We start from the raw sequence: 20079 nt of genomic DNA on the forward strand, positions 1-20079 counted from the left end.
ATGGATGGATGGATGGATGGATGGATGGATGGATGGATGGATGGATGGATGGATGGATGGATGGATGGATGGATAGATAGATAGATAGATAGATAGATAGATAGATAGATAGATAGATAGATAGATAGATAGATAGATAGATAGATAGATAGATAGATAGATAGATAGATAGATAGATAGATAGATAGATAGATAGATAGATAGATAGATAGATAGATAGATGAAGCTACCATCTTAAACATATTTACAAGAAATTTAGCAAACAATTTAATCTTTAAAACGAAATAAATGGCACGTGTACATCATAAACGTACATTAAAGTCCAAAATCAGTTTGTATTGCGCAAACCCCTCTGTTGGCCACCCACTGTGGCCCGTACACACTTGTTGAGTCACAGTTGCTTACATTAAAGAAACAGCGACACCTCGTGGTAGATTGGAGTATAATCAGATCAACAGTCATACCATATCAAGGGTAAACTTGATGAAAACAATGACCAGAGGGCAGCTTTATTTTTCATGGCCTTTCGAGTACACGGTGTATGAGTGAGAACTGAATAAGTCAACTGACTTAAAATACAGCAATAGATCATTTAAATTGACTTATAATTGACTAAACTGTTGTCTAGCTGCTGATTTTTCACAAATCAATGTCCATAACTTTTCTATAATCTATAACTACATTTATGTCAAAAAACAAATATGGTGTCAACATCTGTGATTTCTGCGTCACAGTTTTGGTTGAAAGTCTGCTTTCCATCATCAATATGGTTCAGATCTGAGACCTGTTCTTGTTTGGTCATTGAAAGTAAACGTCACATTAGGCGGATTGTAACTTGTAATAAGACTTGTATAAGACTCGTGGTGTATTAAGTTGTAAAATATATTATTTTCAAAAGGCTGCAGGGGCTGATTGAAGACACAATCCAACAGTAAAACGTTTTTTTTTCCATTGTGAATAATGACACAATTTTACATTAGGTTGTAAAGAGATGAGAACAAATATGATCATCTGTGTGTTTTTGTTGTCATAGTGTCATGAGAGGAAGTACAGGTCCAGTGAAACCGCAATGATGCAGCCATGCACATGTCACCTTTACAAAGACAAATTGCTAAGTTTGCGCGTCTTAAAGCCATCATATTGGAGTTGTTCTCTTTTGATAGTTGTGGTAGCAGGTGTGTGTCATATGTCCTCACCCTGTCTGTCAGTTTTACTCGTCACTGTCCTTGGTGCTGAAGTTATGGGATAACTGGGATAATACACACTCACCGTCTCACCGACACAAGGCTCACGGTTCACTTCTTTTACCAGGTTATATTTTTTAGACTTTATTTTGTCTTTTGTAAAGACATTTTCCCCATTTTCACTGTTCCTTGTTCTGATTTTTCATTTGATACCGTTTGTGTTAATAATACGTCATGCTTTTACCACTGAGCTACAGGAAAGCTCCACAGGATATTATCCATGTTATTCTTATAAGTAATATAACAACGTACTTCAAATATTTTATTTAAATGATGTTTTTCATCATTATTTTTGAGATTCAACCTAATTGGCTTAGTTTCTGAGTTTTTCCAAAACAGCGGTGTTCATGTCTTTCTAACCATCATTAAAATCGTTCTTAAAGGGACACTTCACCCCAAACTAATAATTCTGTCTACCGTTGCAATTTGTCCTTCAATGGTAGCCAAAAGTGCCCCAGAACTGTTTGCTTTCCTACATTCTTCAAAATATCTTCGTCTGTGTTCAACAGAACAAAGAAACTGACAAAGCAATTTTCCCTACTATGGTAGTCAATGGTGGCCAAGAACTGTTTGGTTACAAGCATTCTTCCAAATATCTTTCTCAAAGACATTTATACAGAATTGGAACAACTCGAGGGTGAGTAAACGAATGAACTGTTGAAGACTTTAAGTCCGGACTTTTAGTACATCTATTTAAAACCGATAAAAGTACATCACATCCCACTCGTGTGGTTAAAAATACTACAGATGTTCCACATTGCTTGAAATATTTCAGAAGTGACGTAGGCGCAGTGGATTGCACTTACTGACCGATGAGTCACACATAGGTGTAATGTGCCAATGCAGAACTCAATCTGGTTAGTTTGTGATTACCGAAATCAGGAAGCGCATGCAAGTGTGTATCATGTCCTCTTTTCATTGAAATAGGTTACCGTCACAGATTAACTTCTGATTTTATCTCTCACGGCTCTGCCCACACAAAGTAGAAGTGAATGACTTACCGCAGAGAAGCCTTTGTAGTTCTCCTGTGCTAAGCGGTGTCTATCGATGTAATTGCATATGTGTGCACATAAATATTGTTTAAGATAAAGGTGGATGGTCACAGAAGGTAGAAGCGCAGATGGTCATTGACGGTGGTCTGTTTAAGGTCCTCTTGAAAGGTGTGAAGTCGTGCCATCATTACATAAAACCACAAGTACTTGGTGGGCTTTCTGACTGCAAAGTTTTGCTGCGGTATGAAAAGGAAATAAATAGTTTCCTCGCATGCAAAGAGAGCCAACATTGTGCAAATAAAGCTGCGTTCTGAAAAACTACATTGTGTGCAACTGACACACGTAAAAGGATGAAGGTGTTTCCTTTTAAACAGCAGAAAGTTGTATTCGGTCATGATTGTGAAATTTGGCTGACGACTAATAGTTTATCAAATAATTGCGATTATGGCGATTAATTGTCTGTTTTGACAATATAACTATTAATGACAATTAATTTATTCAATGAAGAAAATATATACTTTAGAAATGTGAAAATGTTGTAAATGACTAATATTATTTACCGTAGTGACCTTAACAGAGAAGACTTGAGTCTTGAGCACTAAAACTATGAGGGTCTTGCAGCCAGTCTGGAAACAAAACAAACCAACAAAAAAATACGAAGCTAATACAACTCATGGATTCAGAATAATTGCGGTTATCTGAAATAATTGCGATGACATCAAATAATTCATAATTTGTGACAGCCCTAATTTGGGCTCTTCATAAAATCCCCCCAAAAACCAGATTGGGTGTGACCATCAAAATAGCCACTCTTCAACATGAAGCTGAAAGCCTTAACACAACGGATACCAGATCAAACCCACAACAGATGACCATCTAAAAGACGAACTAGACATGACAATATCATACCCAACGTACCGCCATATTAATAAACCCACGTCACACCAACGTTTCCCATCCGTTCACCTAATTTAAATGTCATATCTTCCTGTACAGCCTTACAAAGGTGAACTTTTTCCACACGTGTAATTGGTCATATAGTGTGCGAGTGACTTTTGTTCCTCTTCTCATGTCAGTATATGTTTTGCCAGTGTTCATTTTTAACTTCATTTTACTTAACCAAGGGATGAAATCATCGCAGCTTTTTTAAGGTGGTTGATATAAATATGCAGCACATTTGTTTAATGACATCCTCTGGTGCAATATGGTCAATTTGGTGGCTTTGTTGATAGTTGTTGTAGAATGACCTCGGCAATGCAGTCATATAGAGTGAAAAGTGGGCGTGGGCATGGGCGTAGTGTGAGCGGGGCTGCACAAGCAAGCTTCATCTATACCTTTGACTAAGTTTACAGAGAAGGAATTTACACCAGATGCATCTGCATTAGACAAGGTATAGAACCTCCCCAGATAAGGACTTACATCGACAGTCTTTTCCCCTAAATGTTGTGTTTAAATATGTTTAGCTTGTTTTGGGTAATGCAAAAAATAATCAAATTATTAGTGCAGCTATGTCTCTCTCTCTTTGGTGCAGTCATTCATTCTAAGCATTTACGGGCGGTTTCCCAGACAGAGATTAGACTAGTCCTAGACTAAAATAAATGTAAGAGCTGTCCGAACTGAAAACAGCTTGTACTGACATATCTTAAAATACATCAGTGCCTTTGTGCGGTCTCAAAATGCACACAAGTAATGTTGTTTTGTAAGGCATGTTTGTTAAAACTACTTAAATTTCCAAATTAAATTAAGGCCTAGTCCTGGTTTAAAATAATCCCAGTCCGGGAAACCGCCCCATAGACTACTTTAAACAGAGCTGGCAGAGTTTGCTTCGCTGTTGCCTGCTCTTGTGATAAACCTGGTGAATGCCAAGTCCATAGACTCTGTGTAAACCAATTATTTTGTACATTTAGGCATTTAGACTGTTTTATCCAAAGCAATTTACAAAGGAATTATGAAACAATAAAGCGATTTGTCATAACAAAGGAGGCAATAATAAAATAAGTGCATATACCAATAGTTTTCACAAAGCCAAAACAATACCTGTAGAGGGGGGGGGGTTAGCGAAGTGTCAACATTTCTCTGTCAAGTATTAATGGAAAATAAGTTGTTTTTTGGATGTTGCGAGAGATGTGGTTGACCGGACTGCATTTGGATGATCGTCCCACCATTTTGTAGAAATGTGTTGAGTATGAAACAATTGAGTAAGGGAATTGAAATATATTGGTAAGGAAGTCAGAATCGTTGATATATTTAATATTTTGTTTAAAAAAATGAAATAAATAATTGAGATTTTTTTCCACTCCAGCTCCTGCCCCCCAAAATGTCCCTGCTACCTTTCTCTTTGAAAGCAAGGTTCTTTGTACACTCTAAAAAGTGTTGGGTTATTTCAACCCATCGATGGGTCAGAAATGGACAAATCCAACCGTTGGGTTAAATTAACCTAGCAAATATTTATATTTGGCTCAACAATGGGTTTAAAAAAAACCCCAGCAAATTCGGTTTAAACAACCCAGAATAGGTTCATTTATAACACTACTGTTGGGTTTGTCCATTTTTCACCCAATGCTGGGTTTTAAATAATCCAACATTTTCTGGTGTAGTGGAAAAAGATTGTAAAAAAGTAGGAAAGAAATGGTTCTTGCAAGAAAATTTGAGTAAACTGTTCTTTGAGGAATTAAAAATGGTTCCGTAGACGGTTTTAAAGCAACAACATATACAAACGTTACGCGTTCGTGGACTGCCCTTGACTTCCGGTACATATTCGCAAACAATAGAGTGCCTGTAGATTATTTCTGATAACAAGCGAAGGAAACTGATCAAAATCTTGATGCATGTCATAATAATAAGTACCGATGCTTCTAACCACAGCTCAAGACCTGTAGTTCCGACCACGCAACTTTGCAAAGCTGCTTGCGATTGATCGTTGGAACGATGGTTTTGGGAAACACTCAAATCTATGCTGGAATGACAGAACGTGTGACTATAGTTGGCTAACGATGCTTTTGGGAAACGCACCCCAGACCGGTAAACAAACACAGACCGGAGGTTAGCTGCAGTCCAGGCGCGCGCGTCAGATGAAACGGTCTATATGAGTGGTTCTCAAACTGGGGGCCGTGGTCCCCTGGGGGACCTCAAGATGGATCCAGGGGGGCCACGGATTTTGTGGCATTTTATGAAATATAGAAATTTATCATAAATTTTGTGCAATCAAACATCAGAAAAATAAGCCCACCAACCAAAAAAAATATGTTTCAGCATTGTATAACTGAATATGTTATTGGTTTAATAATTTTTTTTAGTTTAAGATTATAAGTCTTTAATTGGGGGGGACGCAAAGTGATGCACCCTATACAAAGGGGGCCTTACAACAAAAGAGTTTGAGAACCACTGGTCTCGCTGTGAAGCACCTTTATATATAAGAAGTTCTGGGTTTGCTTAGTGTTGGGTCAAAAAGAGACAAACCCAACCATAGGGTTCTAAATTGCTGAGTTGTTTCAACCTAAAATGCTAGGTTGTTTTAACCCATTGTTGGGTCGAATAGAAACATTTTCTCTTTTAGACGCCATGTCTCATGGTGTATTTGGTTTCATTAAAACTGAGCTGGATGTGTAGGAAAATGTCAACAAAAGTAAAAAAAATTCAGAATGCGACCTTCTGGATTAATTGATCCACGGTATCTTTACGGATTTGTTTTTCAAGAGTATTGTTACAGTTGTGTGATGCCATATAGTCTGATGATTACAACTTAGAATTTAACATCTACTGCACAGTGTTTCTATTCTGTTTATGTCAAACGCTGTTTCAAGCAAAAGGTGGAGCTTAATGTCAACCTAAAATGTGTGCCATGGTCCTTTGTAACTCATGTTAGCATCAGGTGAAACTTCAGTGTTTTCCTTTACACAGTTGTTGGACCTGCACAGGAATCATGCTGTGAAGTTGGACGTGCACTTTGGTAAGAGGTAACACATTGAAGACTAAAAATACCCAGCTTGATTTAGCCACTCACAGGAAACGGCTGTGTCATGTCTGTGCTCTCTATGTGAGCATGTGCGTGGCAAGCTTTTGTGCATCTCGGCAGTAGTTCCTCCTTTTATTGTAGACAGGCGGTAACACATATGCAAAAACAGACGATTTGACAAAGTAGAGACTTCCTTGTGAAGCACAGACGTTCTCTGTTAAGAGTACTTGTTCTCGCTTAAGGACCAGGATCAGATTATGGGAACTTTTTCATACAGAGAGGGTAAGTGTGTATAATGTATAATGTATGTGTATGCCTTATAGGTGAAATATAATCGTACGCGTAATCAAAATCGACTTATTCTTTTGGTAGTCATGTGCTTTCATCTTTCAACTCTGTGTATGGGAGTGTTGCTATTGAAAGGATGTCTCACAATTCATGTTTACCTCACTTAACGTACGTTTCTTTACGAAGTGAGAATGTTATACGGTTGTACACGATTTTGGAGAAATAACAGCGTTTCTTAGCATCGCTGCCACTGAGGTTTTCACCCTTTTCAGTACAGTTTCCTGTGAACAGAAGTGAAGGGGCTTTTCTGCATCCGCTTTTGCTTTCCATTTAGGGATGTATCAAATTCACGAGCTAGAATCGCAATAAAAGACATGAGCGTGGTGGCGTTTTGGTGGAGTTCCTTGTTCAATCGGGTTTGGCTATGTTCGTGTAGTGAAAGTTCTCTTTTTGTCCCTGCAGGAATGAAGGAGCTGTCTTACTGACTCATGCACGTCATGAATGCATGAACTGTAAACACCGCCATGGATGAAACATGTACTGTTTTTAATATGTTTACCTACTATGTTGTATTTCTAGTGTTTATTTGCCTCTTGTAATATACTGTATACTATAGAAGTGTATGCCAGAGTATCTCATGTAACTGATATTTTACACAGTAGTCCCAGAAAGCTTAATGAATTTGTATGACATGTATGTAGCAAACCAAGTGACACTTTTTATACTTTTGATGTACACTTTGATATCTTGTATCTAATGACAAATAGTTGTACATTTCAGGTGTGGCTTAAAGGGATAGTACACCCAAAAGCGTCTTTCATCGTTTGCTCACCTTCATGTCATTACAAACCTTTATGAGTTTCTTTCTTCCACAGAACACACAAAAATATATTTTGGGGAGCGTTGCTAACCAAATAACATTGGGCCCCCATTGACTTCCATTGTATGGACACAAAACCACAGAGACATTTCTCAAAATATCTTCTTTTGTGTTCCACAAAAAATTAGTCGTATACTTGTTTTAAACAGCGTGAGGGTGAATAAATGATTTAAAAATATATATTTTTTAATTTTGGGGTAAACTATCCCTTTAGGTTTCCAAAGTGTCCATATATATTTTGGGGCTGCTACCTTTCCGTCTACTAGTCGTCGATGTGTGTTCTTGCTAAATTCTGAGTTGTATTTTATGTCAAATGATGATTGAACTGGTTGTTAAAACTGTGATATTGCAGTCGGTGGCGTTTCTTCAGTTGTGGAGTCTAGTCTCTATCACAATGTCCATTCGATCCTCAGAGAACTGGACTGTCAGCCTCAGGCCGGATCAGCCAGCAATAAAGGTATCACCTTACACCTGTTATAACATTCAAATATAATATAATATTCAAAGTAACACTATCAACGATGTAAAACATGCTGGTTTGTTTCAATGGTTGGGTATAATAAGGACAAACTCAACTGTTGGTTTAAAGTAATCTATAGGAAATGACCCAACCTAGCATTTTTACAGCCGCGGAAAACATTTAGAGACCATTCCAAATGTTCATTTAATCAGCATTTCTAGATGTACTTTGGCCATTTCAGTCCAGTGGCTGTTGAATTTCAACAAAATAAAACTTCAGGAATGACATAAAGTCATCCAGCATGCAGCAATGTGAAAGGTTGACAACATTGACATGACAAAATATGATAAAAATCCAGGTTATCTCATAAAAAAATCTTTTTTGAACATTACTGTTGTATTGCTTAAAAGTGAACATGAACTTGTTTTCTTTGCCGTATTTGAGGTCTGAAAAAACGCAAGAGCATCTTTTCTGTTATTTTCACCTGTTTCTCCAGTTTTCATTTTCTGCAAATAAATGCAAGTACACAATATTTCTCCCAAAAATATTGTTTCTACTTGCATTTATTTGCAGAAAATGTTGACAGAATGAACCTAAAATGATCATTGTACCTAAACACATACCTATAAATAGTAAAATGTTCTTTAAAATAGTCTCTTTTTCCGCTGCTGTAGATTATATTTATCTCTGTAGAGCTCTTATTTTTGAATGATCTGTTCTTTTAATTCACAACATGGATCAATGATTTTTGCTCATTTTGTACAAGCTCTCGAAACACACATATGATGTCATTTATTTTGTGTAGGCATGCTGAGATGGACGCTCCATAACAGAGTGGAGAGATGTCCATCTGTTAGTGTGCCTCTGGTGAAGGTTTTGATCAAAGAGCTGGAAAAGGTTTGTTGCTCAATCTTTCATTCAATTATAGATATTGTGACCCTTGGGTCTCGTTCATCAAAACCCATGTGTGATCAATACGGCGTAACTCTTATCGTAAGCATTCGTCGATATGCCGCTTCGAGAAGTAATTGTGCGGAAAACTTGGCTTTACATCGACCAGTTCCTTCAGATGTGGAATTTGTATTTCTGCTCTTAGTCGTTTCTGGGCAGCACATGCACACAAACGTCCCAACGAAAGCTGAATGGCAGCGAGTTTCGATGTAAGACTTGAGCTGTTTAATGTTCCTCGCTTTTCTTTGTGTTCCAGGCAGAGAGGATTGACTCCAAGATTCGCATCATCCCTTTACTTCACACGCTCGTCTACACCATCCTACAGGTCAGATTTATGACTTCACATTTTCCGCACATCAGCTGAGCATCTGTGATTGCTCTGTTGATTTTGTAACGCTTTCCAGTCGGCGATACGGAATTCATTTGCAAGCAGGTTCCCGGCACACTTGTTGTTTTAGGAACGATTCCTCGTATCTTTACTGGAAATCAACATGCTTGGAACATTTGTCGGCCGTGTGAGTTGTACGTTGCTCATTTGGTTGTCCTGTTGTTTGCAGTCTGCTTTTATTCCAGAAGACGTCTATCACAGGATTCATGTGTGCCTGAAAAGTTTGGTCACGTTACCGTTGCCCTACTGTGCAATTGCTCTGCACTACGCGAGGCAGATAAAAATGGAACAGACAACGCCAGGTAATGCTTACAGAAATATCTCAACGATCAAAGCAATATCATTATTTCCAGGAGCTGTATAACACTTAAAGGGGTAGTTCACCCCCAAATTTAAATCCTGTCATTATTTAATCACCTTCATGTCATTCAAATCCTGTATATGAATCGTTTTTTCTTTGGAACACAAAAGAAGAAACGTCTCAGTAGTTTCAATGGAAGTCAATTGGGGCCAACATTTTTTTTAACCATCTTTTGTGTCTGCGGATGAAAGACAGTCATCCAGGTTTGGAATGACATGAGGGTGAACAACAGCAGGATCGTGGGTTCGATTTTTACAAAATGCGCATATTTGATATTTTGAATGCACAAAAATCATAAATGAAAATGCAAGGGGGAGGATGCTGAGAATTATGGGTAATGGGCATCGGAAGGGTTGTTGTGTGCGTATTTTAAGATGCGTTTCATGTTTTTTCAGGACTGATGTACCAGAGGAGGGTCATTTCTGAACACAACCTACGTAATGACCTCTATCAACTTCATGAGAAGTATAAAGACATTCATTTATGTCCTCTCATTTAATGTTTGTGTCCACTTCCAGTCCTTCATGTATTACTCTATTCCTTTATTTATGTTCGGAAATTGACAGCTTTTCATTAATTTCCCATAATGTGAATAAATATTTCAGTTCCACCCATATGGTCATCTGCCCACATTTATCAGTGACTCAAACTATCTGACTCATTTGTGGTTTTGTGGCTGTTTGCTTCTTGATAAACGTCTTGTAAATGTTGTTTTATTTATAAAAAAATAAAACTCCCTGTAACATCATACCGATGTAATATCTAAAGGTCCAGGTTCAAGCATCTGTGCATAATGAATTGATTTGTGTCGTACCACTTTAGGGAATGCATTGCTTTGCAGCAGTTTCCGGCGTTCTGTCTTTGCAGCTCTGAACTTGTTCTCTTGTTTATTTTCAGGGTGTTTGTATTTGTGGATCCTGCCATCTTTCCTCCGTCTCTGGTGAACGCCCTGAAAGCTGATGTGGAGGGTTCGGACCAAGGCTACAGAGATCCATGGGTCTACAAACGCAAGGTTGTGTTACACACGTTGATGGCTGGGATAGGAAAGCAGTGCAACGTGAACCGGCTCGCGCAAGCTCTGGAGGTCTGTGTGCGTTTAAACGTCTGCGTTTTCTAATGTAAAAAATTAAAATACTTTCAAAAAAAGTTCTTGGGTCTTTGTTTTGTTCATTTCAGCATTTGGGCGAAGACGTGGAGCTGCACTTCCAAGACGTCGTCGCCATCGTAGAGCAGAGAGTAGAAGACGGGGCTGCTGAAGACAATCGGTACAAAACAAGATTACAGGAGACCTACCGGGATATTCTGACAGCTGCGAAAGGTAGACACATCCTCACCACTCTTACGCAGTAAAACATCAAACACGTAACATGTTATTACACCTTTAGATCCGTCACATCCAGCGTCACAAGCCGAAACTCACCTGCCCAATCCTGAGGTCAGCTTTCATGTCTGGAACAAAGAGGATGACATATGTGAGCCAAAATCTTACCGTAGTATGCATTCGTGTTCCAGATGTTTATACGCGATTCATTCGTGCACATTTGTTTTCTGTCGACCAGGGAATGAGCTGGTTAATTTTGCACTAATGGTTTCCTCGGAGCGAAACTCCGCCTATCTGGACGAGGACGACGTGAGGCGTAATTCAGTGGTGTCGACAGTATCCACGGACAGCGGCATTGAGGGAGATATGCCCATCAGTGAGATTTCTTCTTTAATGCTGGAGTCTCAGGGAGGAGCAGAAGAACACAGCAGCTCTTTCTGCCGGAGGCCGTGTGTGAGGTGGCCTAAAGCCGGGACCAGACTGACTCTTATGATGGAGGCCATTAAAGGAAATGGAGGATACGGTCTTACTAAAGAGGAGAGGAACCTCACAGCTCGTATCGTCGTAATGGGGGACGACAGAACGCTGGGGCGACTGGCCAAGACCCTTCACACTATACGGTAAGATGTCCTTGTAGCTTTCATCTCATTGGGGTTTGTAACAATTTACAAAGCGGCTAATTCATATGAATTCGCACAATGTCATTTATATTAGGATTGTAACGATGTCAGGTTTTTACGACGCGGTTATGATAGCGGGCAAAATCATTCATGTTAGCGATATTATTACACCATTAACAATCTTAAATAATGCAAATAATACGTACGTAATCAATCAAATTGATCTTTATTTTTGTTTCGTTTGCGTTTTCTCTCAAAAGTGAGTTTGTAACCATTGTGGCTCTTAGTTTAAAGTCGGCATGAAACGGAAGTAGCGATCGTCTTTTTTTCCGTATCGTGACGCATACCCAAGTGAAACGACTTCTGAAATGAGAAAGTAAACTTGATGTCATCCACCGACCACTGATTGGACCGTTAAAAGGTGAAAGATTAGAACGGAAGTTTGCAATCTGTCAATCATTGCAGCCCGCCCTCGCGCCGTTCCGTGTGACCAGAAGTGAAGAGAGGTCGTTTCGAGAGGGTTAACGTTTTTGATCAAAGATTACAAGTGCAAATTCATTTTAAAACAAATAATGATAATAAATACTTCCACACTGTGTAAAACAATTAGAATTATGCTTTTTAATTTCATGCCGACTTTAAGTTAAGCAAAAGTTTAAGCAGTATTATGTGTGGTGTTAATACAATTTTTTTCATATCACGGTTATTGTCAGAATATGGTGGCACGCCTAATTCATTCGTTTCGGTTCAATCTGCTTTTGCGTCAGTCACATTACATTTAGGGGAGGGGCTTCATTGTTTTTTTCGAATAACTGTACGTTTCGCACAATTTACATCACACAAACTCATACGAATTAGCCAACTTTTAAAGACATCATTTGTCTTTTTTGTTCATTACAGCAACACATATACATAATAAGAGATGCTTGTAAATTGATTGTTTTGAATGATTGTTTATGGGCAGGAAAAGGGAAGCACGACATCTTCTATTGACAAAGAGAGTGAACCAGGAAATATATTATATTCCAGTTACTAACCAGCCGTCTTCTCATGCCCAGGTAGAATCAAGCTTTTTTCTGTAAGATATAATCTTGAATGTTTTTATAAGATTTGTTTCCGTCACATGAGGGTCACGGGAGACGGCACATTTTTCTTGATGTTTTGAGATAAAACAGTGTGTGGTATGACACAGACAGACTATAACTTTTGAACTGAAATGTTCCTTCCCAATCTAAAAAAAGTAATAATATTAAGATTTGATTCAAATCTTAAAGGGTAAAGAAAAGCTGAAAAATAATGAAAATCTAAAATATGGCTTTGGTGAGCATTGCCACCATTAAATGTGGACTCAAATTATTAAAAAAATTGTCATTCATCATTTTTAGTTTAACTTCTTAACTTGTATTAATTTTTTATCATTATGTTTGTTTTTTGGAGCAACAGGAGCATCACTTCTAATTTCGCTGTATTTAGTGCTATACAATAACAATAAATGCATTTCATTTAATTCAATATTAACAATGACATCTCAATAATGTCTCTCTATAATGTGTCTTTTCAGGAATTTCTGTCAGGGAATGAGGATATGCTGACACTAGCAGGGTACTTGGGAAGTGTAGATCCCTGGTTTGACTGCAACATCAATGGTTTAGGAGCCATGATTCCCAAACTCGCACAAATGGTAATTATTACTTCCCTTAAAAGTCATAATCATGAATCGAGATTTGTAATCCTTTCTTTCTGCATTTCTGCTTTTTTAAATTATGAACTGTTTTGCACTTCATCTTTTGCCGGTGGTTTGTCAATCAAGTTCAGTTTTGAAATTCTGTGGTGATGACAAATTACAAAGTTTAGTGACTTTAGTCAATTAAATGTTGTGATTGTAGCAGTCAAGCCAGGGGGATTCTTCGGACCCCAACTCATTTCTGTTAGACATCATCTCTTACTACACACGAGTGAGTCAGCAGCCCGTGCATCTCCCCGTCTACAGTGTCAAGGTTCGATTGAATCATTCATCTCTACATAATCATTCATGTAAATTATTAGCCACTGTTTTGCTGTGTGTATTAGAGGAATATTTCAAAAATCTAATAAAAATGTGTGCATTATTTTCTCCTCGTGTTGGTCCATACTGTGCAATGAAAGTGAATGAAGAAGTAAAAAAAATGGAGCCCGTATGACTCATGTGTCATAAGTGATATCTTGTGATATTTTTTCAGTGAACTGTCCCTTTAAGGGTGTGAAAAGGATTTTTCTTGTACTAATGTGAGTATTTTCCATGATAATGAATGCAGCCGAATGCTGATATTTTTCACATCTAGATCGTTTTCTCCAACCTCACCACCTCAGTGGAGGAAGTTTTTGTGTCTCAGCTCATGATAGACTTTCCAGACATCAAACGTATCAGAGCCACGTTCAAAGACACGATTAAAGGTATATGTGATTTTAAGTTTGATTTTTGGATCATTTTAGAGTATTTTGTTAAATGCTCTTTGCTGATCATTTTCTAATAATTTCTGCCCTGTAGGTTCAGTGCGGTACAAAAAGCATAGCTCACAAGAACTGTATGGTGCAGACGTGTCGATTAACTATAGAAAGGTGAGCTTTCTCCCAATATTATTTGCTATTGTATTCAATGTTCTTTTAACAGTTAAAGGTCCAGTGTGTCCTTTTTTGAGGATGTATTGATAGAAATGCAACAGAACATACATAACTATGTCTTCAGAGTAGGGATGCTCATTTCGATTAATTTCCCTAACCGAGAACCGACACTCGTTATCCGAACATTAACCGTTAACCGATAAGATTTTAATAATAAACTGGAATTAAAAAAATACATGCTGCGTCTCATTTCGAAGGCTGCGTCCTCCGGAGGTCGCGTTTGTCTGCCGCATACGCCTTCGCATGCGACATCCGGAGGACGCAGACTTCGAAATGAGACAAAGCTACAGTTGACGAGGGTCTGTGACACGTTAAAAATACAAACATTTTTTTCACAGATTTATTTTAACATGCAAACAGCAGCATAACGAATACATCAACAACAGCACCTGCATTCACATATTATCACATTTTCACGAACCTGCGGCGTTTTGGACAATGGAGAAAAACTAAAATAATATATAAATCCAAAGCAAAAAATAAACAGGCAAGAAAAAAAATGAATTAATTAACAAAATATGACAAAACGAAAACAGAAGAACCGGCAAAGTTTATTTCCGTCAGAAAGTTTTTTCATCAAATAAAAATAGCAGGCCTACCTCAATCCAAAGCTTGGAGTTTTTATTTAATAAAGTAACATGTTTACGTGTTGTGGTGACAGTCTGGAGCTTGATGACAATTAGACCCGCGGCAGATAACACCCTTTCAGATGACACTGATGTCCCGGGAATGTAGAGATAACGCCTCGGGAAGCACGTCACATTTGCTTTCCACCAGCCAGTCTTAGCTAAGCATATATAAATCCGATATGCTATACCACCCAAAATACAAACATTATTTTTTACTTATTCATATTTCACATTCGTATTTTTACGTCACGTCTAAAAGAAGGCGGGGAAACCACCGGTCGCGCCGTTTTCTTCTCCAAAGCGCACGGGCAGCCGATGCTAAGCATCCATGAGATAAGTTTATGTAAAGGATAAATTGATGGCTAGCACCGAAATTCCCTTGCAGTAGCTCCGCTATTAGCTTTGCTGAGCCGTAGACACGCCGGGAAGACAGAGAATGTCACAGCGCATTGTGAGCGCGATTGTCCCGTGTCTACATTTTAAACAAAGAACTTGAGCTTGAGCAAGGCTGCCAGTGGTGCTCTGTTTGGAGGAGTAAAGCTCTGACAAATGTGGCCTCAACAATCAGATGAATTACACGTGTCCTGTTTCGTCAAGTGATTTGCGTGATCGGATTTTAATCTGTCTCGAAAACGTTTTGGAGGGCATTTACACCTAGTCGCACGCTCCGTGAGTTAATGCTTAGCATGTTTTTCTTTCACCATACAGAAAACTAAAAACATGTACGATTTAATAGTCATTTAAAAACGTATTATTAAATTATTTTTATTATTATATTATTAATATTATTAAACTTAAAATAAACATACCTTTTAAATCGTTTCACTGATAGTATTAACCGGTCAAAATTTTAACGATCAGTTAACAGTTAAACGGTCAATATGAGCATCCCTACTTCAGAGGTGTATAAGACCTTACATAATAAAGCGTTGTTTTTATTACCTTAAAATGAGCTATTTCTATCTGCATACACCGCGGGTCCCCTTACATGGAAGTCGCCATGTTGTTTCTACAGTAGCCCTAAACGGACAAACTGCTCTACAGAGCGCGTTTCGTAAATATGTTATCTGCTTCGGCAACGAAGCGAAAACGTGACTGTAACAAAGTTCAATAGGGAAGGAAGGAGGCGGGAACCGGCGAACATTTAAACAATAAACTTTAATCAAAAATAAACAAACAATAACACGGAAGTAAAAGACCGGCAGCCACCTCACGGTCGACTGCCAGCCACACAAACATAAACAAACTTAACAGCTTCCGGGCCCGGTCCTCTCTCGTCGGCAGTACCGTCGCTCGTCCTCTTATGCTCCCTAGCTCCCCGTGAGGCATGCGGGACCGGTGCGCGTACAGCTGATACTCATTATCACTCACGCCACCGGCCCCGCCTTCCTGCCCCACGGCTCTCGTCCCGCCTTCCTCGCTACAGTGACGACATCTTAAGGTCAGTTTATGGTTCTGCATAGGACCTACCTACGCAGAGCCGCGTACCCTACGCCGTAGCCTGACGCGCACCTCTCCAAAAATGTAACAACGCGTCAACTCAACGCAGACCCTACGAGGACCGCAAGCGCTGTGATTGGTCGGTTTGGCAGCATCGTACTTCCTTCTACGCATTTCCGGCATCTTCTTCTCTGGTGTCTTCTTCCGGCAAGTTCAGAGTCCACAAAAGAACAACATGGTGAGCATCGACATCGACCAAGTTACTGAGCGTCTGATTGAAGAGGTTCGGAAATACACGCATCTGTATGACTCCTCTTCGGCGGACTATAAAGGCGAATTCTTGGAGAGAGATTTCCTCTAACGTCGGTTTGGCTTCCATTGTCGTTTGCAAACACTAGCATACACACACACAAAACATCGGCGAAGAAGAGCAAACCCATGAAAACACAAAGAGCCAACTAGCGTTTCGGCGGTGTAATTGCAGTATGACGCATACTCTCAACGCAGAACCATAAATGTTCACGACGGCGTCGTCTACGTACGTAGGCTACGCCGTATGTTACGGCGTAGGTCCTACGCAGAACCATAAACTGACCTTTAGTTCTGTGTCAGCTACCGTAGTGCTTCTAAAGAGAGGGGTGGAGTGAGCCGTTGGTTGCAACTTGCAACCTCACCGCTAGATGCCGCTCAATTTCATACACTGGCCCTTTAAGTGTGTCATTTTTGTGCCACTAGCCAAACAGTTTTGCAAATATTGTGATTGTTTTGCTATCCGCTTGTTGAGTCGTGACGTAAGGAATGCTGTTTCCGGGTCCAAACCTCCACTAGTTTCAAGTGATTCGACTTTTTAAACAGCCATTTATGAACACTTTTTATTACAATATTACATGCACATTAACACGAAACTTTTATAAACTTACGGTGTACACTACAGTCTCACTGAATCTCCAACGTCAATATTTTAATACATTGTAAAAATAAACCGCTGTCTGGACATCTGGGGTTTTATCATGGTTTGGATCGTGTTTTTTTTCTTGGCAGTTTTACAGCAAACCATCTGTGTATATCAGCTTTTTTTGTTGTTTGCCTATAGCAGCTGACAGAGCGTTTGGACCTGAAAACGGTATACGAAATTCCACGTTCAGTCGTGCATGACGTCAGGCTTAAAGGGATAGTACACCCAAAAATGACAATTCTGTCATAATTTACTTGTTTGGTTGATCAAAAGGAAAGATGTTTGCAAGAATGTTAGCAACTGACAGTTCTCGGAAATCATTGACTTCCATAGTAGTCACAATCTTCGAAATATCCTGTTTTGTGTTCAAACGAATAAAGCAATTTATACATACAAAATACATTTAAAATGAATTATAAAAATCAGTCCAGATGCATTACAGTAGGACAAACTAACAATAAATGCATCGTGCAAAATGATCTTCTATTTATGTTCTACGTATATGATTTATTGATTTTGTATCCCCTAGGCCTCAATAAGTGACAGAGAACAGGGGAGTAGAGTGACTTTAACCTCATGTGGAATGTTGGTGGCAGTCGTACCCTCCTGCAGTGCAAAAAGTATGTCACATATTTAAAATACTACAACCCTCATGTCATTGTCATTGCTATCTTGCTGAGATCAGCTTTGTTTTGTTTTGGTTTGGTTTATTTACAGTTCTTCACTGTGTAAAGACTGAATTCTAAATAATCATTAGATTAAAAAGGAATGCTCGTTGTTTTTAGGGGTGAAAACAAGTGTGCTTGTTTTTTGCTCAGGAGTGGCCTCGGTATTTGGATGCTTAAAGTGATGAAAATTGTGTCATCATTCACTCACCTTCGAGTTGTTCCAAATGTGTATAAATGTGTTTGTTCTGATGAACACAGAGAAAGATATTTGGAAGAATGCTTATAACCAAACAGATCTCAACCCCCATTGACTCCCATAGTAGGAAAAAAACAATGGTAGTCAAAAGTGCCTCAGAACTGTTTGCTGTCCTACATTCTTCGAAATGTGTTCAACAGAACAAAAAAAAGTTTTCCTACAATGGGAGTCAATGGGGGTTGAGATCTGTTTGGTCACAAGCATTCTTCCAAATATCTTTCTCTGTGTTCATCAGAACAAACATGTGGAACAACTCGAAGGTGAGTAAATGATGACAGAAGTTTCATTTTTGGGTGAAGTATCAGTTTTAATCATTGTTAAATGTGTGGATGATATTGTACCAAGAGGCATACTAGAGCACAAATATTAAATTTAAGTGATTTTTAGTAGATGTATGACATCATTTCCTATATACAGCTCACACATGAACTAGGTTTTACTTTTATAACCCAGAACCAGTGTTCCGATACTTTGACCTAATTATTATTTCCATATAATCCAACAAACGTTTTGTTTAAAGTTTTGCTTTCCTAAACAGTTTGCTTTCTTTCTTGAAAAGAAATGCTATGCGTTCAAGTATTGCCTCACTGTGTCTATCAACTATCTGATGATACATATTTCAGATGAGGAAAAGAAAGTTATGTGGGTTTTCTTGTTTATAATTTCCTATTATTTTTAACAGGTCCTCATAGTGTCAACATACGTTTTCAAGACATGAACCCCACAAGGCCCTGTGCAGTAAGTGGATCTTTAAAAGGCTTTTTAAAGAGATTCAGTAAGAGACCACTATTATTGCCATGCAAAAACAATGCTGTGTTTAATATCTTTTGTTAAAATACTGTTATGAAGTCAAATGTTTTCTTTTAATTTAGACTGTGATCCGAGCTGTTAGCGTGAATATCAGAGTTCTGGAGAACAAGACATTCTCCTTATGTTTGGATAAAGATCCTCGTAGAACCTTCAAAGATGTCCAGAGGTAAACAAACAAATTAGAATTTATTAACACGCGTGACACACCTCTGTGCTTTTAAAAAAAATGTATCATGGACTATTTCTTAAAAGCAAAGTCAAGTATCACTTTTATATTGCTCACGCCCACAATAGGATTTTGAACAAACATATATATGAAACATGAATTACAAACATGAATCATACCTCTCAATGATCTTTTAAAGAAGTGAAAAACTTGCCATGTAGACATACACCGAAGGAGGAACCAGGCAATATTTTGGGCAGAGTTAGAGGAAGGCTCTCTCCAACCCCGTAGCAACATCACAAAAACATTCTCAACGCTCCTGCAGGGTTGAAGCGGGTTGTGCAAAGCCAGCATCACGCACATTTCCTTCAGAAGATTAGCTGAAACATACATTTTCCAGAGCCTTCACACTGATTTCTGTTCTGTATTTTTGCCCACAGTGTTGAAGTTTCTCCATGCTTGGACCCTGGATACTGTCCTCAGCCGAGTACTAAATCCAAGTACAGTTCGGGAGAAGGAAGTGAACCATTGTTAAAATTTTTGAACAGGACCCTCACGCTGCCAATCAACACCTTCTTTGGGACAGACCAATGACGATACGACAATATTTGTGACATTTACACTGAGACGCACTGAGATACCTCTTGAAGACCTTTTATTGTTTTTGTGTATGTTGTTTTATGTGGTTTCCATTGTTTCATATACAAGAGGTCACAGTTTCCTGTTAACGTGTACTGTACATAGACTGAATGTGTGTGACTTCTTGTGCACAAGGAATTGCTGTGAGCTGCGTTTCATTTTGTGCCACATTTTGTAGTATGCACAATCCAAAATCTTATGTTCACACTACTTTCATAACTTTTTGACAAAAATATATATGTTGTAGAAGTTGTACGATTCATAAAAATAAATAACACTTTGGACAAAGGTTTTTATTTGACACTTGCAATGAATTAAAGCGGTTTACAAGGCTCCATTTGTTATCTATTACGAACGATCATATTACTATCATACTATGATGACAATGTTGCTAC

The 20079-nt window shown here is 38.6% G+C and overlaps 1 protein-coding gene across 1 annotated transcript; it reads left to right on the top strand.

Moving 5' to 3' along the window:
• Nucleotides 1-6222: 6222 nt before the first annotated feature.
• pik3r6b (phosphoinositide-3-kinase, regulatory subunit 6b) lies at nucleotides 6223-20028 on the top strand. Its single transcript, XM_057347194.1, has 20 exons — nucleotides 6223-6473; nucleotides 6942-7016; nucleotides 7712-7816; nucleotides 8625-8716; nucleotides 9027-9095; nucleotides 9328-9460; nucleotides 9915-9984; nucleotides 10417-10603; nucleotides 10696-10837; nucleotides 10905-10991; nucleotides 11079-11460; nucleotides 12425-12518; nucleotides 13022-13141; nucleotides 13347-13457; nucleotides 13782-13893; nucleotides 13988-14058; nucleotides 17675-17765; nucleotides 18752-18807; nucleotides 18942-19045; nucleotides 19486-20028. Exons 2-20 carry the CDS (start codon nucleotides 7004-7006, stop codon nucleotides 19637-19639), a joined length of 2193 nt encoding a protein of 730 aa, XP_057203177.1. The 5' UTR covers nucleotides 6223-6473; nucleotides 6942-7003; the 3' UTR covers nucleotides 19640-20028.
• Nucleotides 20029-20079: the final 51 nt, after the last annotated feature.

Source organism: Triplophysa rosa, linkage group LG11 (genome assembly GCF_024868665.1).
Source record: "Triplophysa rosa linkage group LG11, Trosa_1v2, whole genome shotgun sequence".
Taxonomy (NCBI): domain Eukaryota; kingdom Metazoa; phylum Chordata; class Actinopteri; order Cypriniformes; family Nemacheilidae; genus Triplophysa; species Triplophysa rosa.

Excerpts from the sequence above, each read along its gene's own strand:
- pik3r6b (XM_057347194.1), top strand. Across the intron at positions 9,096-9,327 it reads TCGTCTACACCATCCTACAG|TCTGCTTTTATTCCAGAAGA; the intron begins GTCAGATTTATG and ends TGTTGTTTGCAG. Across the intron at positions 13,894-13,987 it reads GTTCAAAGACACGATTAAAG|GTTCAGTGCGGTACAAAAAG; the intron begins GTATATGTGATT and ends TCTGCCCTGTAG.